At 42.9% G+C, this 24,196-nt stretch overlaps 1 protein-coding gene and 1 long non-coding RNA gene across 4 annotated transcripts; one reads left to right on the top strand and one right to left on the bottom strand.

The window, feature by feature from the left end:
• The first annotated feature begins 52 nt into the window (after positions 1-52).
• Positions 53-23,188, top strand: LOC131581620 (uncharacterized). 3 transcript variants are annotated; one of them, XR_009278124.1, is made up of 10 exons: positions 53-312; positions 1,035-1,129; positions 2,725-2,817; positions 2,996-3,144; positions 5,920-6,493; positions 8,787-9,029; positions 9,160-9,287; positions 18,820-18,897; positions 20,955-21,050; positions 22,742-23,188. It is a non-coding gene; the product is annotated as an uncharacterized LOC131581620 (long non-coding RNA). The 3 variants fall into 3 exon arrangements; XR_009278123.1 differs by lacking the exon at positions 5,920-6,493 and having other exon boundaries at positions 60-312; positions 18,820-21,050; XR_009278125.1 differs by lacking the exons at positions 2,996-3,144; positions 5,920-6,493 and having other exon boundaries at positions 59-312; positions 18,820-21,050.
• On the bottom strand, positions 3,404-10,200 carry LOC131581611 (ferritin light chain-like). Its single transcript, XM_058844090.1, has 3 exons — positions 9,796-10,200; positions 7,008-7,154; positions 3,404-5,762 (listed from the first exon to the last, which is right to left on the bottom strand). The coding sequence occupies exons 1-3, from the start codon at positions 9,976-9,978 to the stop codon at positions 5,250-5,252; spliced, it is 843 nt and encodes a 280-aa protein (XP_058700073.1). The 5' UTR covers positions 9,979-10,200; the 3' UTR covers positions 3,404-5,249.
• Positions 23,189-24,196: the final 1,008 nt, after the last annotated feature.

Here is a 24,196-nt window from a genome sequence, read left to right as displayed (position 1 = left end):
GGGCGGCGGGGGGGCCGCGGTGTCCCGCTGGGGCAGCGGCAGTGCGGGCGCTCGGATGCGCGCAGGGCTACATTTCCCCCGTTTGCCTTTTTTTTTTTTTTTTTGGTGTGGGTTTTTTTGGTTGTTTTTTTTTTGTTTTGTTTCTTTTTTTTTTTTTTTCCTCTCTCTCAGCAGCCCTCCCTGCTGCCGCGCCAGGGAGAGCATCCGCCCCGATGCCCAGAGGTGCCGGGTGCCGCCGGCCGCTCGGCCGGGGGACAGCGGCGACGGCTCCCCTGGTTCCTCACAGGGAAGAAGCCCCCAGCCCCTGGACAGGTCTGTCCGCGGCCCTGCGACCACACGGGAGATTACTGCGGGGGCGTTCGTGGGGGCGGGCGGCTCCAGGGGACACCGCGGGCAGGCGAGACTGTGCGGGACGGCGGGGCAGAGGGGACAGGGGGAGAGCCGGGAGGTGAGGGGCAGAGGGGACAGGCGGAGAGCCGGGAGGTGAGGGGCAGAGGGGACAGGCGGAGAGCCGGGAGGTGAGGGGCGGAGGGGACAGGCGGAGGGAGATAGGGAGCCCAGAGCGGCAGGACGGGCAGGTGGCGGCCACCCGGTGGCGCTGCGGGCCTGTCCCAGCGGGAAGCGCCGCCGTGTGCCAACCTTCCTTCCCTCGGGAATCCCCGCGAACGCTGGCATTCAGGGTTCCTCTTCCAGCTCTGTTCACCTTCACTCGGAAACCTTTGTTGAGATGGATCTCACTCCGTGCCGTGGCGTTTTGCTGCGGCTGCGCTGCAGTTGGATGGCTCGCGCGATAAGGAATTGTTTCCAGCAGTGGGAGAGTTTGGAGCGCGGGGAAATGGGATGGGTTTTGGTAACGTCTCTCAAGGGTGCCAGAGTTTTTTACTTTGGGTTTTTGAGTATCATTTGAGATAAGAAATTAGATTCTTCTCAGAGGAATTCAGTAATTCAGCTATGTGGTTTCACTGACTTAATGATTAAAATACTAGTGCATGTATTTAATGTCCCACAAGCTAAAATTAATTTCTGTTCTGCAGAACAGAAAAACGTTGGCAAAATTTCAGCTCATTCAAAATCAGCAGCAAAGCTCTGTCTTCAGTGGGATAAGGGGTGACTGACAGAATCTCAAAAGGTAAAAAACATCCATCAATGATCAATCCCCAGTTCCTGTGCCTATGATTTCTCCGTTTTCATGATGGTGGCTTCCTTTTTTGTTACATGATTTGTTTTTTTGGCAAAAATTCCTAATCTGCAGTCTTCATTTTCTACTTACCTAAATAGCTTTGAGTACAGACCAAGATAAGAACTGTAAGTCACATTCTGTCAGTATCTCTAAAAGATAAAAGTTTTATTTAAAGATAAAACTATATGTTTTGGACTCTATAGAAATTCATTCTTTCACTGTACCCGATGCTGAAAAGCAATGTGTCCCATGGAGGGAGATCAGCTACTGAGCACCCCTACACATTTAGAAATGTATCTCCCAGCTGTTTCAGAGAGGCAGAGTGACAAATTTGTGGAGACACTTCAATGTTATTACAGACATTCTTTGAACCAGAAGGAATAAAGATAGTTGGTTTTAAATCTTTATTGAACAGCTAACAAAATAAAAATAATTTGTATTCAAAATAGTGCAAGGTATATAATAATGTAAAATATGTTTAAGTGAGAAAGGGTTTTATGCTGTAATACCTGAACATGTAAAATGGGCTTGGGCTAAGTGTGACTCACTCAAGACACTTAAACTTTCTACAGACCATTGGCTTAAGTTTTGGAAAAAGGTAATTTTAGCTAATATTTAGTCAGTATTGTAGCCTATTCTGTCTCTGTGTGTTTCTGGCTTATATGTGCCCCCAGGAAAAGACACACAGGGACTTGAGTGTGAGCAGGGGTTACCTTGGGCAAAGTGGTAACAAACAGTGGGGCTTGCACTGGCTCACTACGGGGAGCTGGCCAACAATTGCCCATGAATGTGGGCTCAAGTGCATGAATTCCTCCAAGTGAAAAGGTCAGGAGCATGCTGTGACCACACAGTGAATTCCACACAGTGATCTTCCAGTGACAGTGCACTCGAGGATACCTTCCTTTGGGTTTGGACATGCCGATCTCCAGACCTCTCATCCAATCCTGACAATTCTGATTCTGTGATTCCCTGTGTCCTGGTTAGTCAGCCCAGGACACCCTGCTGCTGCCACCACTGCTAACATCCACTTTCCAGTGTGATTCCCAAAACCAGCTTTGTCCAGAAAGATGTTGCCATGTACAGTGAAGCCTGAAAACACGTCCTTGCAAAGAACAAACCTTGAGATGCTCTTCTTGGTTTTGTGTGGCCACAGTGGAGAGGATGAAGGACAGAACAATCTCCACTTGGAGACTTTTATGTGCATTCCTCACTTTGACAGCAGGCAAACAATGGTTGTGCATATGGCAAGCATTTACAAGGATTCCATTGTTAAACCTCTTTGGAAGCCTCTGGGGCTGTAACTCATAACTTCAGTAAAGATTTGGTCTCTCCTGAGCTTCCAGTTTGGCTGCTATGTTTAGAGTACTGGTGCTGCACTTGCTATTCAGAGATGTCCCAGATTTGGATTGTTTGGGCACTACTTTGGAAGTATAGATACAGAGAGTGTGGATCAACAAGCATTCAGCAGAGAAAGAGAATTTGCAATGTTTCTATAAGAGCTGTTGCCCTTAATCTATTTTACATTTGTCCTTGATATTTTTCAGGATGGGATTGAAAAGGAAGCTGGGAAGGCAGAAGCAGATTGTACTTCCTATGTTGAGAAACACGGATAGACTCAACCTATACACAACTGACAGGTATTGTTAAATCTGAGATCATATTCACAAGCATATGTGCCCTCTCAGCAGAAGCAGCATGAGGACAAGAAGAGTTTATTATCTACAGTAACTGATTGATTTCTCTTTTTCAGAGGATAGAGGCTGAGGAAACAGCTGGTTGTGAGTTTATCTGAAATTAACAGAATTATCTTTTCAGGCAGAGGGCCCAGAATATGTTCTGGCAAAGGAAAAGGGAGAGAAAAAGACTCAAATTCTTAGAGTGTGTGGATACATTTGGTTAGAAGCTGAATGTGAGAAGTCTTGAGAAACAGACATGGCACTACTTCATGGAAAAACAAGAGGCAAGTAAGTCTTGCTCTCAAAAATTTAGAAGTTGGGTTGTGTGTTATGTTGGACTTTGTTTAAGGTAAAAGTTTAAGTGCTGTAAACCATGGAGGAGGCTGTAACTACGTTTCAGAAGGTCATCAGCTTTTAAAAGGTGAAGGTTGTTGTACAAGTAGGTCAAACATTACTAGTAGTATATGAAGTAGAAAACTAATACAACACTAGTTTAAAATTCAATTAGTGGCTTTGCTCTGCTCAAACTTAGTAGGCTGTATTTTAATACTGAGAGGGACAGATTCCATTGCTCCATTCATGTTGAGTTGCAGTCAGTGGAACTAATTGTTGAATAAGGTATGCCCAGCATGAGGATGGGTGATGGAATCTAGCCCAGATGGAAATATCTTTTAAACTCCTTCTGTATTACAGAGCAGCAATCTCAACACAGGCAAATCTAGCATGATTCTGAAAGTGCTTTCCTTTGGCACATGGCAGTATTTTTATAGAAGAATGCAGAGGTTGTTTTAAAGTAGTTGTGTTCCCCACCCCAAAGCTGGACCACATTCACAGAAAAGATTGGGGAAGCATCTGCATTGTAATTTTCTGTCCCATGTTACACCACCAACAGAAGGTGGGCTATGCAGAAATTGCTACTCAACTGCAGCTGGATCAGAGTTTATGAAAAATGTTTTATTGTGCAGTGCTTTTATAATAATGCAGTTTTCTGGCATTTATTTTCACTCCGTCATACTCTTCCATCATGCACAACTTCCTTAAATATAGAAAAATATTGGCACAGTTTTGTATACATATGCAATACCAGCATGCCTGAATTGAGGTGTGGTGGTGAATCAAAGAATGCACTGCAGATGCAGTCACGGAACTGAATTTATTTTCAAGCAAAACAGGAGTATCAGCTAAAGTATTACATGAAAGTGTGAGGCAATCTTCCAATGAATCAAGCCCCAGCTGCATAAAAGATGTATATATGACAAAAAATCCCTAACTGCAGGCAGCTGATCTGGCCAGTTGCTCTTCTTAGGTGACTTGGGAGCCAGGGTACAGAATGAGGCACTCTGGTAGGACACTAATGAGAGGAATTTGGACAATTCTGCCCTTGAACTAAGTTGGTTAACACTGCCCTAATTGAAAGACAAAACTAATGAGTAGCCATTCTCTCTGATGCAATTCTAGTTCAGTGTGCTGTTTTTTCACTAGGATCTCATGCCCCTGCTTGAGACCAAATAGGGAATATAAGAAATAGCCGGAGTGCCACAGTAATACCTTTAGTGAGCTAGTTGAGATTGGGCTCTGTGTCATAGTTAAAGTAATTATCCCATGTTAAGTCTGGACACAGTCCTATAGCTACTGTCTTTGGTGACACAAAATATTCCCTAGAACCTCTAAAATTCTCACCTAATGAGAACTCCTAATTTCTCTCTCATGTGCTTTCTGAGGACAAGAAAAGCCAACAACTAGGCAATAACTATAGATAAATCAACACATTTTCTTATTCCCATTGTTAAGGAAACGTTTGCACCCTTTATCCTGAAGAAATATACTACTTGAAATAGCTGATCAGTAAATGCATTAGACTACTTATTTAAATTGCTACTAAGATAGAAATATAAGACAAAAACCTTTTCTTTTAAAGTCTTTAAAAAGTCTTTTTAAAAAGTTCATTATGTTACTACACTTTCTAGTAGTAATATAAAATATTCAGAAATATAAAACTAAATATTTGGATTTTCTGTCATGTAAAAGTTTCCTTGACACTAAAGGTGCAGCAGTTTCTTTTTTATTTATTTTAATAAAAATTACATATATTCTTAAAATGATTTGCACTAACTAATCCTGGTAATCATTTAAGAGAGAAGTAGCTTAAGAACTTTTGGCTTCTAGGAAGAGTTGCATGGATAAATGTGAAAATGAAGCTGGCAACCTTGCTATCATTTAAAGCAAATAGTGGTACCAGCTAGATTTTGAGCTGTGACTCAGCAGAGGATGAGGGGATGAGGTGTAAAGCAGCAGGAGTTACAGAGCATTGTGTCTCCTGAGTTCTGGTCCCAGCTCCACCCTTGGGACAGGTTTGCCTGAGGAGCTGCCCCTTAGCTGCAGCAGCCTCGGCACTAAAGGCCCTCCCTGCCCTGCTTTACCTTTGCTCCTGTGCCATCATTACACTGTGGCAGCATCGTGGTGCAGTGTATGGTTGCATATATTGGCCCTATGCCATTTCTGTGTTGGGAGCATTCTCTCTGGGGTCGCTTCAGACCTTCTGAAGCTCCTGTGCACTGCTGGAGAGGCGGGCAAGGGCTGCAGTGATCATTGTGATCACTAGACTCTGGCTCTATGCTGGTCCTGAACTCTTTCTGCAGCCGGTCCATAAAGTAATCCCCAAGACTATTTCTGCCATCCTGAGAACAGTCAAGCCTGCGGGCATTGGTCAGCAGATCCCCCATCAGCTTGATCTTCCGGATTTTGGGCCCAATAAATTGTTTCTTGATAGTGCTTGCGCTATGAGGGTCTGCATTTTCAACACTCAGGGCATAAAGCTCTTCAAAATACCGTAGCATAGTTTTCCATTGTACCATTGCTAGTTCCAGGGCTTTCATCAGACCAACTGCGTAATCACAGTTTGGTTTCTGAAAACAAAAACAGAATTGTATTTACTCAAAAGAACAGCTCATGTATCTGTATTCATCAATGGATTCCTGCAACTTAACCTGGTGTTCTTAACAAGTTGTACTAGGATTTTGCAACAACTGCTTCTAGTTTCAAGCATCTATTGCTTTTTTTCAGGCTGTAAATACACGTGGCAGAACCCAAGCACTTCTTCAAGGAACAGATTTACATAGCAGCAGCTATGCCCGAAGAGGATTCTTACGCCAGGAAATCCAATCACAGAATGACTGGGGTTGGAAGGGACCTTAAAATCATCTTGTCCTAATCCTCTGCCATATTCCACTAGACCTGGCTGCTCAAAGGCCCATCCAACCTGGCCTTGAACACTCCCAGGAATGGGGCATCCTTTACTACCCTGGACAATTTTTCCTAGTATCTCACTACCCTCACAGTAAAGAGGGACTTCCTAATATCTAGCCTAAATCTGCCCTCCTTCATTTAAAAATCTTTATCCCTCATCCTAACACTGCATTCCTTGGCAAAGAGTACCTCTCCCTCTTTCCTGTAGAACCCCTTTAAGTACTGGAAGTCCTAAGTTCCTCCTTGATGCAAAATGAGTATTAAGAAAGATTTTTACAATAGCGTTTTTACTTTCTGCAGCTTAACAACTGCTATGATGGACCAAAGAGGAGCATTCTGTATTAACTGATTTTGTACAGGAGAATCAGCCCCTTGGTCTTAAACAAATGAGGTGGGTTATTTTTTTCCTGAGAACTTTTGAGTTCTTCCTTTGTACCTGTGCAAGCCCAAGTTAGATCTTAGTTCAAATTCTGTCATGAGCTGTGCTTTAGGAAATCAACTGCCCCAAGCTGGATGGTTCTCCTTCCTTACCACTCTTCTTAGGTGCTAGTTATGTCTAAGCTTCCACTTAGTTCAGTGTGAAGGAGACGAGTGGGCTGTTTCAGCACAATTTAAGAAGTCATAATCCATTACAGCATACTGGAAATAGCAGTGTCCAGCTGAGTAAAAGGAAAGGGGAATACTGTCCATATTCTTTTGGGCTGGAAAGCAACCCCATAGAGTTAGGACTGTCTGACAGTTTCTAGGCATCACAATCAAGAACAAAACTGTGTGCACAAGTATGCCAGATAAATTATATCTGTAAATCTAATAGTGGGTGAATGCAGGGATCTGAAGTACCAACAATATAATTCAGTAAGTTAAATGGATCTCAGCTGCTTGAAAACTTGTTGACTACTACGCACCTGGATGGTTTTAGAGCAGTAATGGCCTCCTCTTTCTTGCTGATACTTCATCAACGCCTCTGCGGCTTTTCTCTCTTCCAGAGCTTGATGCAGGAAGAACTTTGAAATATTTGGTAGAGCCACATGTGACTGATCAAAATATTCACCCTAAGCACACAAAACAGGAGGGTTAAGATTTCCCAGAGATGGGACTCACCTGCAGTAGAACGTGGCTTTAACAGAACTTGCGAGACCTTTCCAATAAAGGTGTTTTGTTCACAAAGCACGATCACTTTGGAGACCTTGATCTAATTTCTGCAATAAATTGAGTAGTTACAGTATGACATGAAAAATCTATACTTCTACTAGAACTCCTTCTGTTCTTTAATATTGGTCAGGCAGCGGTAGTACTGATGTTACTCTTGCAGTTGCAGTTAAGAGATTTTCAGAATATTTTATTTATGAGTGGTTAGCATGTGTGTGTTTTGTAATTGTGGAGGGGTTTTGTTTTGTTTTTTAAACATGCTCCCAGAACAGGGAACATAAAATTTATCCCTTCAGGCCTGCATTCCAGTCAAAAGTTAGCTTTCAAAGGTATGAGAAAGATGAAGCAAATACCAAAAAGAGAACAAGCACAACTTTGAATCTGTTTATCAGCTTTATTATAGACAATGGTATTCCAAAATAATGGATACTGCTACTGAACTATACACCTTCAATATTAGATGTAGGTCATGGCTGGGAAGGCCTGTCAGGAAGAACATAAATCTGTTGGAGCGAGTCCAAACAAGGGACACGAAGTTATAAGAGGGATGGAGCACCTCTCTTATTGAGGAAAGGCTGAGAGAACTGGGTTTGTTCAGCCTGGAAAAGAAAAGGCTCTGGTAACCTGACTGTGTCCTTCCAGTACCTGAAGGGAACCTACAAGAAAGATGGAGAGGGACTTTTTCAAGAGCATGCAGTAGTAGGACAAGGGGAAATGGCTTAAAACTCAAAGAGTGTGTTTGGATTAGGTATTTGGAAAATACTCTTTATTATAAGAGGGTGGTGAGACACCAGAACAGGTTGTCCAGGGAAGCTGTGGATGCCCCACCCTGGGAGTTTTCAAAGCCAGGCTGGCTATGAGCAGCCTGGTCTTGAAAAAGGTGTCCCTGCACATGGCAGGGGGTTTGGAACCTGATGATTTTTAAGGTCCTTTCCAACCCAGGCCATTCTATAATTTCAGAAGTATTACAAGCCTAAATCCTCTGCAGGCCTTGTTCTGTTCTGTATGGGAAAGTAACAACTTAAACCACTGCCACATTTAACCATGCTAACAGATCTAATAACTTTTCTATTTAGAATATTTTATCCATGGTATGGCTGTCTCATAAAGAGAAGTATTACAGGCAGGTAGCAATGACAGCCAACGGGTTAGACTGGTTTGAACACTGCTCTGATGTCAAAAAGAATGAGAGGCACCAGATGGGACTATGCCAAGAACCAAAATGAAGGAGCTACAGCATCCTCATCTGCTGCTGCCCTGACCATGTGTTTGCAACACAGCACAGCTTCTGTCTCTTGGACATGCTCTGCACCAGAGAACACAGAACTTCATATCAAGCCGTTGGCTTGTAGCCTGCCCAGGAGCGGCAAGCAACAAGTGTATGTGCATTTCCTAAGTTCTGCTTCTGATTGTCTTTCCTGCTTTCCTCTATTCCCCTGCTTAAACAGGAAATACTTTCACTTCACCTATGTTGCTCTGTTCAGAAAGAAAATGAAGACATATCAAACACACAAGTTTATGTTTTTCTCTTACAGTTTTAGGAGCATCTTGGGATAACCCAAACTTGTGACACACATACACATCTGCAACCATAAACCATTGAAGAGAAAACACATACTGGATTGCTTTATTTGCAGAATCCTTTTCCTCAAGTCACTCATTCCTGTTTCTGCTGACAGCACAGCCAAGACTGAGTGTTTTATAATCAGTTCCTCAGTGCAAGTGTGTGGCAGAACTTCAAGTGGAGCCCAAGTTAACACATGTACTTAATTGTTAAGGTAAATATTTTATGTCAATCTTTCACTATTTAGGATGTTCACATTTTTAGGTTTGATTTATCCACAGTCAATTTTTGAGTTTTCTCCATCCCATCCAGCTGCCAATTGCTACAACTTTTTTCTTCCACAGGTTTAACAGGTTTTACTGCATACTTAAATTTTCATTGAATGAAACTGACACCAAACTCAGTTGAAGGATCTTGGGGATATGCTGGATATAGTTTGTGTTGCTTCCCAGTGGATGCTCGGCATCAGAAGGTATGGCATTGATAATTTTAATCTTTTAATTTTAATGTCTCTGTTAAGCTGTATCTTTGCTTTAACACTTGATATGTAGCCAGATGCAGTTTGGCATGAATTTGACATGGTATCAGTGATACCTTTTATAATTTCATGTCCAAAAGTCATGCCTGTAGAGCAAGAAACCCTAAGCCATCTGCGACGTTCAGACTATAGTTAACCACACGCAATTATTCAACATAGTTTGGGGAGAAACCCACTCAAGCGTTATACTCCAAAGCTGTTACCATTCCCTGTTCCTGTCCCTTTTCCCCAGGCCAAAGATCCTCTGTGAAAACACAGAGCGCTCGTTTCGTAGCCCGCGAGAGAGAGAGAGAGAGAGAGAGAGAGAGCCGCCAAACCCCCTGGCCGCCGCTGTGCCGTCCCTGCCCGACTCTAAACCCTCCACCTCCTCTCCCCTCCGCCGGTGGCTGCCGTAGCAGGGCAATGGGGGCACACGCCGTGCCCTCCCGTGGCCGTGCCTTACCAGCGCCTGCAGGCAGTAGTGCAGCTCCAGCTGGGCGCTGGTGACGCCGCAGAGCGCCTCCTCCACGGCGGGCGGGAAGCCGTGGCGGACGCGGCTGGCGGGCAGCGGGCGGTGCGCGGGGCAGGCGGGCAGCATCACCCGGGGCCGCTTGGAGCGCGACTCGGCCATGGCCGGCGCCGCCATGGGGCCGCCGCGCCGCCGCCGCGCTGCCTGATATAGCCCGGCACCTGGGACACACCTTGCGCGCTGCCGCCCGCCCTCCGAGGGAGGAGGAGGATGTGGGTGTGCGTGCGGATGCGGATGTGGGGGGGCCGGCGGGGACAGCCATGGCGTGCGTGGCCCTGGGCAGGCGCGGCGGGAGCGGGGCGAGCTCCGGCCATCGGCGGGTGCCGGCGAACATCCCAAAGAGTGAATGACTGACATAAAGGATTTACCTTAACAGTTAAGTAGATGTGTTAACTTGGGCTCCACTTAAGTTACCGCACACTTGTGCTGAAGAAGTGGTTATAAAACAGTGAATCTTGGCTATGAATGCCTTGAAGAAAAGGATTCTGCAACGAGCGTTCTTAATAAAACACTCCGGTATGTGTTTTCTCTTCAGTGATCCCCGATTACACGTGTGTATGTGTCACAGGTTTGGGGTATCCCAAGATGGTCCTACAAACGTTAGAGAAAAACATAAACTTGTGTGTTTGACATGTTTTCATTTTCTTTCTGAGCATGGGTGAAATGAAAGTATTTCCTGTTTAAGCAGGGGAATAGAGGAAAGCAGGAAAGACAATCAGAAGCAGAACTTAGGAAATGCACATACACTTGTTGCTTGCCGCTCCTGGGCAGCCTGCAAGCTAACAGCTCGATTTGAAGTTCTGCGTACTCTGGTGCAGAGCATGTCCAAGAGACAGAAGCTGTGCTGTGTTGCAAACACATGGTCAGGGCAGCAGCAGATGAGGATGCTGTAGCTCCTTCATTTTGGTTCTTGGCATAGTCCCATCTGGTGCCTCTCATTCTTTTTGACATCAGAGCTGTGCAGAGCCAGTCTAACCCATTGGCTCTCCTTTGCTTCCTGTCTCTAATACATTGTCTTTATGGGACAGCAGTACCATGGATAAAAATCTTCTAATGTAGGAGCTGAGCCCTTTTCCAGACAGTGACATTCAGTACCTCCTGTTCCAGCAGCAGCATCTGAGAGTATGGCCAGGCTGTCTGAGGCTGGAGTGGCTGGTGAGAACATGAAGGCAGAGGCAATCCTGGGGAGGGAGTGAGCTCTGAAAAGTCCTGGGAATTTAGCAGTGTGTGTATATGTCTTGGCTACAGGGTAAATTCTTTAGTTTTTTTGGTTTGGTGCTAAAAATGTTGGTGCTGAACTGGTTCTACCTATGCTTGTTAAACTCTCTTCAGTATTTTAGTAACCAGTAATCCCCAACTTGTACAGTAACTTCAAAATACACATTACTGATTTTTTTAAGTGTTTTACCACAGTTGAATGGAGCTTGGCATTTCTTGTGCATTTCTTTAACAGATTCAGACCAATGGAGTGGAAATATGAGTAATCTCAACACCCTTCAAAATCAGTCATTTTCTGTTCAGTGACTTTGTTTAGTAAGCTCAGTGTTATGTGCTGTTTTGGGGAATATTTTTTCTAGCAGATCACTCCCCCACCAACCCAGGATGCTAAGGGCAGAATCATTTTCTGTTGCCTGTTTTAATTGTTATTGGATCTGACTGCCTAGAGCCCAGCATGCATCATCTGAGAGAAGTCACGTAGAGATGTGAGAACATTCCTCATGAGAAACTTAAATAATTCTTGTTCAGTGCCTCCATCTCATATGTTATTTAGCCCTCTTTGTTTGCTCTAATTATCCATTTTTTAGTTCTGATTCTTCATGTTTTAGTAAATTAGAAGTTTAGCTTAAAAAAATCAAACAGCATTTAAGCATTTGGGTAAAATTTCATGTGAGTAAAGTATAACTAATGTTTGCAAGGCTAAAGTAAGTATCCAAAGTCATTAAATCTCAACATATTGACAAGACACTTGAACAACATACAACCTTATTCTGAAGTTCTCAGTAAGCATCCTCTTCTTCACTGTAGCACTAAGGACTTTTGCTGGAAGGATGTACCTTTATCAAGGAGCTACCTTTTAGCTCCTTCCGTTCCAACTGTCCTTGTTTTGGCCTGTAAGGAGTTGCTAGTGTTTTATTATTCCAGAATAATCCCTTGATTCCCTCGGAGGAGGAGGAAGAGAAGCAAGTGTGATGCCTCTGTGTTTGTATGCATTGACATCCCAACCTAAATAAATACTAATAAATAACCTAAATAAATACTTGATGATTTCCTTTCTTTGGCCAATCTGAATAATTTGAAGTGTGAAATGGCAATAGATAGAAATTTAGCCAGTGTCCCCATGGAAAAGTTTGCAGTTGTATTTTGTTAATTGGGCATTTATTGTGATAATTTCTGAGCATATCAGCTCATGGAGGCTTGTCTCTGCATTAGTGAACTTTGGAGTCTTGGAAAGCAATATTAAGTTATCCCATTTCAGTAATGGATAGCTAAGAGACAAGGACGGTTCTTAAGGCCGTCTGTGATGCCTGGAGCTGATCTGAAAACTGACCCTAAAATTCTTTATACTCCATGTGTTCCTTTTATGAGAACACCATTCAATTTACTCTGCTTTGTGCTTCATGGAACTAAAGGAAATACACGTCATTTACACTGTTATCAATTGTATTATGGAAAAATTCCATGACAAAGTAATATAGGGATTCTTGCTACATAGCATGAAGAGGTGGTATCACATGCTCTTTGTATCTGGACTGGGGAAGGTATCATCTGCTCCTAAAGCTTGTGACCTCATGAAATGCAGCATTCCAGGGAGCAGGCACTTTGTTCAGTTTCTTAGTTAAAACGTTTCAGCACAGAATATTCTGTGATTCTGTAGGGACCTACAAGGATCATCAAAGGGTCAGTTACAGGCACATACCTTGATAAAAGGTATCTTTTAATTTTTATAATTTTGCATGATTTTGGTACAACACATTTTAAAGTGTGTTGAAAGTATATGGCAGAGTGGGAAGCCAAACCACCACAGTGTGGTATACAGAACTACAATTAAAATTCCATCAAAATAAGCTCTCTTACACACAAACCCATACCTTCAAAGTAGAGAAGGTCCCCACTCCTTTTCCTTTTTATTCATTGGCAGAGTGCAGTAGATGATTGTTTATGTTAGTGGGCTTTAGCAACGCTCTCAAAATATTCTTTCTCCTGAGCCTACTTTGCAAACATTTATTATATCTGGCCATTTTCTACCCTGATTCTCTCTCATTTAAAGCTAGACTCTTTAGGGTGCACTTTGTGATCTGGTGTTAGTATTGTTTATTCTTTCTCTACAAGTAGTAAGAGTTGTGGCTGTTGGTTCTCTCCAGCCACCATCTGTTTGTTTATTTCTGGCTGTGATGGGTTTTTCATGTGCTTTGCAAATAGTCTATCTAATGCTGCCAGACTTTTCTCTCATTCAGTGCCCATCAATACCTAGGATGAAAACAGAGGGTTGTCTGAAAAAAAGTAATAAACAAAAAAAATATGATATGTGTGCTTGTGAATTGGTCTTCTTCATTCATCATTTTGTTTTGTAATTAAGTGAAACCAAAGCTCTCTGGCAGGAAATTAAGAATGATTCATATGAACACCTGTGAATTCACAATTGCTTTTATTGGACTTGAAGTCCCTTAACCCATTTTTCTTATGCTTTTCTAGTCTCAACAGGTGCTTCATCTCACTATTTTATCCAGTCCCACTCTTTTTTACTTCCTTTATCCATGGAGGAAAAGCCAGCAAGATTGAGTTGTTTTGTTGCTTTTTTTGCACTGTATGACTCATAAAGTTAAAAAAGAAGCCTGAAATTTGGGATGTTACTACTTAAATAAGCATAGCAAAATAACCTCTTTTAACTGACTTTCAGTAAAAGTGTTCATCAGCAAAACACAAGATGGCTCTTGGGAGGCAACAGTGTTGTGACCAGGCTGTGATATGAACATTCTGGAAAATACCTTTTGTCTCTTTGTCACTGAGCAAATGGCAAAGGCTAGCTTGCTGTAGTGCTCTGAAATCAGCATATTTTAGTGGTACAAGAGAAGGATTCCTCAAAAATAAAGCCTAGTCCCTTTGAAGTCAGTCTTGTTGCTGTCAAATGGAGCAGACAGAAGCCTCTGTTTTGGGTGTATAGGTACTGAAAATTATTATACTGTGCCAGATTTGCATGTATTTTGCATATATTCAGTTTAATAAAATGAGGTACCATAATGAAATTCTGTTTGAAAAATACTTGGATTAACTTTTAATTTTGGAAGTAATTTTTTAAATGCCTTTTTTTGGCGGTCTCCTCAAATACTCCAAATCTTAATTTTCAATTGCTTTCTTTTTCTAGAGTCTCAAAGATTTCTTCCTGTCACTGAGATTTTTGTGTTTGCCAAACATCCATTACTGCAGTGTTTGAAGCCAGATGAGATGTTTAAGGATGTTCCCATCACTGGAAAAAGCCATGTCTTTTTTGCCTCTGTTGAGTTTTCCCACATTGTTTCAGTAGCTTGATAAAGTTGTAACACTTTTTATTTCTGTTGTATCTTTTATTTCAGGCAGTTTGTTTCCGTAGGCTTGGCACAAGTCTGCATGGCACAGGTATGAAAGTTGGCTTATTGCCTCTCTTCTTTCACAATGAAGTTCTTCCTTAAGGAACTTTCCAAATGTTGGATAACATAAAACACTGTGATCTATATAGAATTATTTGGAACTTTACTAATTGAAATCTGTCCTTCAAACAGAATCTGCACACAGCCCACAGGCATATCTCTGCCATGTCTAATGCTAACACAGGAGACAAATTTGTAAGAGTTTCTGAAATGCAAGCAAAGCTTATCTTTAACCTTGTGTCACAGAATACATATAGGAGGGTTTTCTAATCAGTGCTATTTTCTTCTCTTCAATATTTAAACTAGATTATCTGTAATTAATGCTTGCTCCTACCATGGGACCCTTCCAGGAGCAGAGTTTGGAGATGGACAGCCTTCACTGCTTCTCAGTTGGGAGGTGCTCTGGGGCTATGGTGTACAGGGCACATCCTGCTTTGTACCACCAGCCCTTACCCTCCTGCTGGTCCCCAGGTCCCCCTCCCTTCTTTCTCTCCCTGGGGGGCTCTTTCCCACTGCTGCACAACCACAGTGCTCAGGCACACTCTTCCTCTCCCTTTGCTCCACTCTCCCTTCTCTGGAGCCCGGGAAAAGCTCCATGCTAACAGGGTCTGTGTGTAGCTCTGCAGTCAAGCCTAGAAGATGTAAGTGCATCTCAAGTGCATTGACAGACTCTTGCTGTCACTTTTTGTGCCCCAGCCTGGTTTGCATTTGCCACCTTCATCTTTCCCGTAGCGTCTCAAGTCCAGCTGCACGTGGCTGTGTTTGTGTGACTGCCTACATGTGTGGGGCTGCAGGTCAAGCTGGGCTGTGGCTACTGTTCAACTTATATGTAGAAGCTGTATGTCACTACTTTCTCTTAAGCTCTTACCAATCTCTCTGCAATTTTAAATGTTGACAGATCACCTACACTGAGTTGTTCGCCATTGTCTTTTCTCCTTGTATTTACAGAGCCATTATATGTCCTGACTCAGCTTATCAGCGCACCCGTATCTGTAGGAGCCCAGGCTCTGGCAGCAATGAGGAAGGCCATGGCTGGGATTGGGCAGAGGCAGAAGGGAGAGCTGGAGCCCAGGGGCATTCTGTGCTCCCAGCCTGGTGGCTGCAGAGGACTAGCAGCCTGGCTAAGTAAGCTCTAGTCTGGCCAGCAACACTGGCCCTTCCATCTCCGTTTTTGCTCTTATAAATACACTTGAGTTTTAAGTGGACTGTTCATTTCAAGTGCATTTCACTGGGTGATACTACCCCTTTGATTTTTCTAAAGACGCTATGTGTAGGAGTAAATTTCCATAAATTGGCGGGGTTCATCTGCCTCTGAGACTCTGCAATTATTATTTCAGGTCACATTTAAAAAAGCATAGGCCAGCAAATGTAAGGCTCATCCATGTAATCTGTCTGTGGTATATCACAATTCCAGTCAGTGATTTCAGGTGGAAGGCATAGGGCCTCAGCACTGAAGTATATTTAAGGGGATTCTGTGGAATTTCTGTAAACATGAGGCTTGCCCCAGGCAATGTGTTGCATAAGGGAGTTGTGCAATGCCAAACTGCCTAAAGTCAGTCATAATTTGTATACTTTGTGTACTTGCCTTTCTATCCTACCTTCCTTTCCACAGCTGTGGGTTAGAATCTGTACTTACTCTAAGGCAGATGAGAAAAATAAGACTTGACATATTGAAAAAGGCAGAGTCTTTTTTTGTGCGTGTGCAGCCTGTGCCATCTGAATTCAGTGACTAGGTAATGCCTTCCAGGCAGTGTAAACTTCAGGAGGTGCACTCAGTGTTCCAGGTGGCCCTTGAGGGGACATCAGACCTCTGAGGTCTGCATGAGCAGGTGCACTTTGTACATACTCAGAATATCTGGGCTAGCAGAAGTAAACTGTGGGCAAGGAATGAAGGTCCAGAAACCATTTATTGTCTTGCTCTTGTATGCTACTGATAATGTTCACAGAGTCCCTGATAGTACCAGAAGTACCTTATTCTGGAGTACAGGGACTCCTGGGAGTTTACTGGTTTGACTGATGCCATTTTCTACTTGGCTTGAAAGAGAGGAAATTAAAACCACAGTTGTGGTAAGAGGAGTGTGAAATGTTTGCAGATGAAGAGGAAATGATTCTAAATTTTTTGGCTTTCATAGTCACTAAAAATAACAAATCATAATTTTTGTAAAAGAATCTTTTCAAAGTCCAGGTGAAACTGTTTGAGAAAAAAAAGATTTGAAATTTTAATGTGAACATTCGTCAGCTAGATGTTTGTTTTAAATTTTGTATAAAGATGGAGTCCATGATGGTACGTAAACAAAGCAGAAGTGGATAATTTCACTCAAACATCATGGACCTTAAAGGCAATGCTAAATTCCAATGAAGTAATTCTTCTTCTAGTTCCAGTCACAAATGACCCTTTATTGCTGCTTTCTGGTCAAAGCACCTCTTTTCAGCCATCTTTGTTTTCTAAGTGTTGTGAATCCCTGGGGTATCTCTTTCCCTATCATCTTCTGCCTAATTGCATTTTAATATCTTTAAATATATTTTAAAAATCTTACTTTGATAGGTGTTAGATTGTATTAAGTTTGTGGTAGTATGTCCCAGACAAAGTCTTCTCTGCCAGTTTGCAAGGATCAAACAATTTGTTTTTTTCAATTTCAGTGTATTTATGCAGGGTACTTGTTGAATGGAGCTTTCTCCTGATTTCACTGGAATTATAAGGTAGAACTCAGAGTGCGTTTGGCTCCTATCACTTAAAGCAGTCAGCACTATTAATTGGTAATCTTGGGATATTATTTATTCTGATCTTTAGGACACAGTGGCATTACCCACACTGATGCAGTGAAATGCTTTAATTTTTGATTTTTAAACCACTCCAGTTGCTATCTCTTTTTTTTAAAGAATTTAGAATTTACTGGACTGAGTATTTACAAATTTCACAGAACATTTTGTTCTCCGATTTAAATCCTGCATACCAAGTGCCTGCCTGGGGCAAAGACAAAAAAAAAAAAGTTAGCTTTGATACTCCAAAACTGGCTGAATAAATCCTGTGCAGCTGGCCTGCGTGAAATGTGCCCAGTGACAGCAAGCAGCAGCAAGGATTCAGAGGGATAGGGAGAGCTCTGTGCTGTCAGATGCTACAGTGTTTTATTGCTTTGGCTGGGAAGGGCAGGAATGTGTAGGTATCTCTACTATTCAGTATAAGGGTGCAAAGTGGTTCCCTCAGGCACGTATGTGGACAAAACTGCTGCACAAATGTGCAGTGTTGCCTTCTGCATGTATTTGTACATGATCTGGTGTTTTCCAGCTTTGGAAATGTGGTTAAAGCCTCAAAGTGAATGTGTGAGTCTGCAGCAGCTGAGAATACATTTCCAGCACTGGAGGTTCTCGTGTGGTTGAGTGTCTGTCCGATCCTTGGTGTGGAATTGTCTAACCTGTACAGTGGTATTTGTCAAGGGAAGTTCTTGGAGACTTATTGAAATGTTCAAGCCGACACAGTACAGGTTACACTTGTCTATGCTCGAGGGTGAGATGTCAGGAACTGTTACAGATTGGAAACTGTTTTTTCTGCCTGTGCTGTTCTCACTACCAGCTCTGTTCATCCAACTGTCTCTCATCACTTTGCTTCTCTGTGTAATATAACCCAACTGAGACGTGGTCCCGAGGGAAAAGTGGCTTAAATCTGAATCCTGGAAAGTCAAGAATTAAAAGATGCATAGTTTAGGAAAATAAATTCTGGAATATGAAGTTATGAAGGCTGTGACTGGTAAACATGAGCAACTTGCAGCAAGGTCATGTTTTCCTCTGATAGTGCATCAACAGGAATTTGGAAATCCTGCTCTTACTTGGGCAGTGTGAGCAGAGTGCTTTTGGCCATGCTCTGTAGGGCCATCTCTGTCAATCCAGCTCTATTCTCAGGCTCCAGAGAGCTTCCAGGTTATCTAGAAAGAAGCACAAGAGTAACTGCAGTGGGACCAGATTTACAGAACTGGCCTATGCAGCTCAGAATGGCAGGACTCAGAAAAGAAGAAAACATAGAGGCTTTCATTAGTTCAGGTTTTTATCAGAAATACACTAAGAGGGGTTTAAAAAGATATTTATATGTATTGGATGGTAAACAAATTTTCAGCAAAATGAGGTGAGAATCAAACTTCCCTTGGAGACAGTTTGGCCAATAGTTTCTGACAGGGTTTTGGTTTTTTCTTCCTGTGTCATTTGTAGGGATCATACATTGAAAACTGCTCTGTCCTACAGGGACCACTGGCTTGAACAAGTGCATGACAATTCTTAGGGTGCTTGTGCTGAAAGACTTCTCTTAATGGACCCTGATAGGATTTAGTTTGATTTGTTCCAGAATGGAATTGCCCTTGTTCCTGCTGCTGCAGGCTCATGATCTGGAACCCAGGACTTGAGCAGGACTGAGGCATGCATGGTAAGATTGTGTTACCTGTGCACAGGTCGATGGTGAAACCTGGGACATGTTGCTTGTGACTTTGGGCTGTCTGGTCTGAAGCAAGGGACAGGAAAGTTTCTTTATTGATGGAAAATAAATGCAGAGCAAGGAGAGAAGGTGAAAAATCCTTAGGAAAACTAAAAACAGAAGAGAAGTAGTACTGAGAGTGAGCAAAATCTTTTGCTTGTGTATGTGAGCATTACTCATATAACTTCAAGAGGGTACATGCTTTAACTGAGCATGTACCATCTGAGGACTTGGCCCATAATGTCCTTTATAAAGCTCTGGTTCCTCCTCAGATAGTTTTTCCTTCCCTCTTCAAAGGGCACCTGTTGTTGGTGGAGTTGGTGATGATACTGGATTAGAGCACATGCGGTCAGCCTGCTTGGCCTCGGCCCTTTGGACCTAAAATGAACTCCAGCTGCTGTTGCCCAGAGCAGGTGCTTCATCCAGCCCGAGCAGCTGTTTGAATGCATGCTGTCACGGCCAAGGGGTGGGGGGAGGTTCCCTGGAGGACCCAGAGGAACAACTGATCAGCAACAAGGAAGGAATGGAAATGTGCCATGGAGACCTGGTTTTTATACCCAGCAGACAAACGTTGTTCTAGCATTTCCTTGTAGAAATAGAGAACAGTGGCTGTCACTCTGCATCTACTGAGCCTGCCCAGTACCATGATGGATTATGGTTCCTAAAAAGAGGCTGAGGGACCGCTAAAGACCAGCAGGGCTGGTTGTAGTCACTGGTTTAAAGCTTCAGTGAGTGGCCCAGCAAAACTGAGATTGGGTATAGAGCAGTGCACAGGCTAATGGCCTGCTGCCTGTGGTATCTTGGGCTTCACACTCACACTGCTAGAGGGAGGAAAACAAAAGCAGAGATAATCTGGGTGCGAAGCAGCTACAGGGAACAGTGCCAAGGAATGGAGGCAGAGAGGATGACCTGGGGCTATATGGAGATGTGATGGTTGGGAGTTTGAGGTCAGAGTTTGAGGAGGGGGCACAGATAGTTTGTGTCAGAGATAAAGCAGCAGCAACCCATGATTAGAGTGATGGGAACAGGACAAGGATGCAGGTTTTGTGGAGTAATGCAATCACGACCTTCAAAGGGATGAGGGCAGCTTGGTGTAAGGGCAACCCAGGCCTACAGCAAGAGGTAGTGGGGAGTACCTTGCAGCTCAGGGAATCTTACAGGATAAGCTGTTCAAAGTAATTTCCATCACTGGTGTCACAAACAGCCCTTTCCAAGTCCCTTCCAGCATTCCTTCAATTTATTCCCCTTCAACTCTTGTCACTGACCCGGCAGTGGTTCCCATGCAGTCCTGCACTCTCTGATTATTTCCATGCTGTTAGCAACAGTGCTCCTGGCCTCCCTTTCCAGGAGCATGCACTCCCTGGTTGTGTCTGCATATGTCACATTATGTCGGCATTAACACCAAGTTCATTATGACTCCTTAGGGTCCCATCCTCTTACCTGTATTCATTAAAGTTAGCAGAGTCCTTCCACTTTCTCTGATAGGCTCACTTTGTGTCCCTGTCCTGTGCATGGCTTTTATCATATCCCATCAGCCAGACTTCTTGTTCTGTGTATCTTTGCTGATTGCTCAACCAGGTTTGCACTGAACCTGCATAAGGATGGTAATGCTAAGCAAGGATACTTCCTCATACAGCTGTAAAAGGATTATTCAGGCCAGATTTCATTACAGCATAGCCTAAGAGTAGGAGAAACCATGAATATTGGAGGCCTCTCTTTGTCAGGAAATGGGATTTCCGCAGGTGCTCAGTTGTAAAAGCCTTGTATGCTTCTAAGGCTTCGTACATGGCATTGCTGAATCCTGATTCAGGATGCAAGAATGTCTCATGACCCCTGCCATGAAAACTGGTGTCTGGCCATGTTTGGAAATCAGCCGTCAATGATGACAGTAGATGAGTATGGGTGAAATGAGTAGCTTGGCTTCAACACTAAGCAAGACTTGTTAAACATTGTAAGTACAGATGTTCAATTCATATTTTGAATAATGAATATTATGAACTTTTCTGTAGCAAGTGGTAAGAAGCTGGATCATCTTTCTTCATCTGCTCACTGCCTTCACAGAATTTGCAAGTGTGACGAAGTATTTCATCCCTTTACAGGATTAGGTAAGATTGGTAACCATAATTCATGTATAGAATTACACAGAAATAGTCTAAATAGCCAAATATATTGATTTAAAGTTACCTATGTGGTGGGAGGGAAATTGTTTCCATTTTGGTTTATTTGTCTCTTGGGTTGGTCAGGTTATTCAGCTGACTTCAGCTGTTTATTCTTTTGGATGAAAATCTGCAGCTGTACAGGCCTGTAAAATTTCTGTCCCAGTGTAGCTCTTCCACCAGGTATTCCTGCTATTTGGTTTGCTTCTTTATGAAAATTAAGGAATTAGAAAAATAGTACCAGAAACTGCAGGAATTAAATTCTCAAGGCTGTTAAGAAAAGAGATGTGTTAGGAGTAGGGTGTTTCTGTGCTTCTTCTGTTCTCACATCCCTTGGACAAGTCACTGTTGCATGTGGAAAGAAACACTACACACAACTGTTAACAGTGTGTGATGTAGCTCTGTGTGAGGGGAGACATCCTCTGACTTGCTACCGTGGATGTACCAGCAATAGCTCTGTGCTGCCTCCTTATCTGCCTGATAGCATGGCACTGATCAAGTGGCAGCTGCTGCCCTGCCTCCTTCCTCTGCACTTCTCTTCCTCAGCTTCCTTGAACTCAGGATGAATGAAAGTGCAGCTTTTCAAATCTTGATGGAGTAGTAAATTCTTGCTAGAAACCAAACCAAATACCATTTTCAGAATGGTCCTGTATTTATGTGTGGCAGCACATTTAATTTGGTATTCCAGAGATTTTTGACCTACATGTGGATAGGAATTTTTTGAAGCATCTGTCTTTTGCTGATTTAAACATAATTAGGTACCAAGGATTTAAACCATCCTAAAAGATGTGTGGCAATGTCCAATGCCCTGTCTGGTGAAGAACAATGGAGTGAAACAGTTTGGGTGTGGTAGATCATAATTTACTAACTGCTGGATTAAGACTAAGGAAATAAAGAGCTTGTTAGCAGTCTTCCACGTTTAGGGGATCTGGAGAGCAAAGGGATTTACTTTATATGAGGCCCATGTTATGCTGTGCAGGAATTCCCAGTTCAGGGTCAAAAATACTATGAGTGCCCTTTCACCAGAGAGCCGACAATTAGCTTGCTGCCAGTAGGAAAAACAGCCTTTAAGTGGTGAGTGAACAGAGTGTCAGCAATGGACCTGGAGAGAGGGGCAGCACACAGTCAGAGCCAGTGACATTCTTCACACCTGCTGCAGGGCATAACAGTAGCTGGCTGCCTCAGCCCGTGGCACTACAAGCAGAGCATTGTGCTGTGACACAGCCTGGACAGCGATTGAATTACACACCAGTTAGGTCTTCAGCTTCTCCCTGTCACTGTGGACAATGGAGAATCAGAGAACTGGACATGAGAGCTTTAGCAGGCCTTGTGCTCTCCAGCAGAGGAGGATTAGTTTGTAAATGGTAAATTGTGTTGGGGCCAAGAGTCGTAAAACTGAACTCTTGCCCTGCTGCTGCCTCAAAGGCAAAGGCTCTACAGAAAAGCCCTTCTGCCCCGCTTCTACTAAATGCTGTGGTCAGGGGAGGGGTGGGAATATGTAATCTGCTCCTCCTTTCCTCTGCCAAAGAAGGAAGAAGAAACTGGTACATTTGTACAATTTTCACTCCTCACCATCTCTTACTATCTTTTCTAAGGAAGCACATGGGATTAAATTAACCAGTCTTCTGCCCTTTCCACAGGGATGCGGATTTTACTCTCACCAAAGTGCTGCTGGCTGTCTGCTGGAGGGTGTCTCTAAGACCTGATTTAACCTGAAGCATGCACTTCCTCAGGAGGTCTGCAGCAGGGCTGGAGGACTGCAAACACTGCATCCCTTCCCTCCTGTCACCCGCTTCCGCACGACTGCAGTGCTTGTACTGTGCTCTCAGCTCCCTCACTCTGAAATGTTCCTCATGATGGTTTGTACGGAGGTGCCTTGGAGCAGGCTTTAGTTTTGGTGGCAATCCCCCTTGTTGCCATGTCATTCAAGAAGATGGCTTTATCCTTGCCTTTATTCCACTGGGACCAGCTGCTCTACCCACAGGCACCAAAAGTGGCAAATCTTCCATAACCTTTTTTAATTTTCAACTGAAGCTCTACATCACATGAACTTCTCAACAAAGCCAAAACTGACAGAAAAAAAATAAATCAAAACCCACACATTGAACCCAAGCTGGAGAAATAACTGCATTGTGTGACTGATACAGTCCATGGGAGTACAAAGCATTCCCAGTCTGGTCTTGCACATCCACTCCCTAAACCTATTAATAGATTTTAGGCATGAACATAGACATGGAGACGGGCAGGAGCAGTTTGCCATGCAAACATTTATCTGGGAGCCCCAACCTATTTTCTAGAACTGAAGATTTTAGTGTGATAAAGTGGACATTTTAAAGCACTGGTGGAGATAGGGGGGATGTAACTGCACTTAAACTGAGGGTGGATTAGGCATTCTCATATCTTGGAGTCTGCCAGTAAATAGCAAAGTATATAAGCAATGGAAGGAAATATGTCCTTCTTAATCTGTAAAAAGAAAAGGACAGTTTTGAAAATCCATCAGTCTTTCAAATCGTCTTGAGGCATATTGATTCTGAATCATCACAGGGGTGTTCTTGTTAGTGATCTAAAAATATAAATGTAGTTGAATACATGGAAAACTGTATCTTATTCCAGTTGCCTGTATTACTGCAATAAATGATGCCAGCTCTTTCTTCCTACAGACTTTATCTCATCTCTTTATAGTGCTGGCATTTATTTTGTTTTAAGCTGAAAAACAATGCATACCTAGATACTGTAAGGTTATAGAGGCTTTATGAACATACCATTTGAAATAAATAGTTTCTGCTCTGGTTACTAGTTGGAACTGAGAAAAGATATTCATATTTCATGCTCCTGAAAGAAGTAGCATAATTACCACATAACTGTTGTAATACAGCAGTTTTGTGTAATCTGCTCGTAAACAATCCATTCCAGAAAACTCCCAAATCTCTCCCACCTATTTTCTCTAATAGGTGGCAAATCCTTCATAGCTCTCAAAAATGCTCACAAGTCTGCAGGGCATGAAGGCTTTGCTTTGGTTTATTTTTTGTAAATCTTGGTAAAAAAAAAAAATGAATGAGAAATTCAGCTGTTGTTCAACATAGTACTGATAACTG

The sequence above is a fragment of the Poecile atricapillus genome, chromosome 1, assembly GCF_030490865.1.
Source record: "Poecile atricapillus isolate bPoeAtr1 chromosome 1, bPoeAtr1.hap1, whole genome shotgun sequence".
Lineage (NCBI taxonomy): Eukaryota > Metazoa > Chordata > Aves > Passeriformes > Paridae > Poecile > Poecile atricapillus.
The sequence above is the reverse complement of the archived record's forward strand: the minus strand, read 5'-3'. Positions and strand labels throughout refer to the sequence as shown.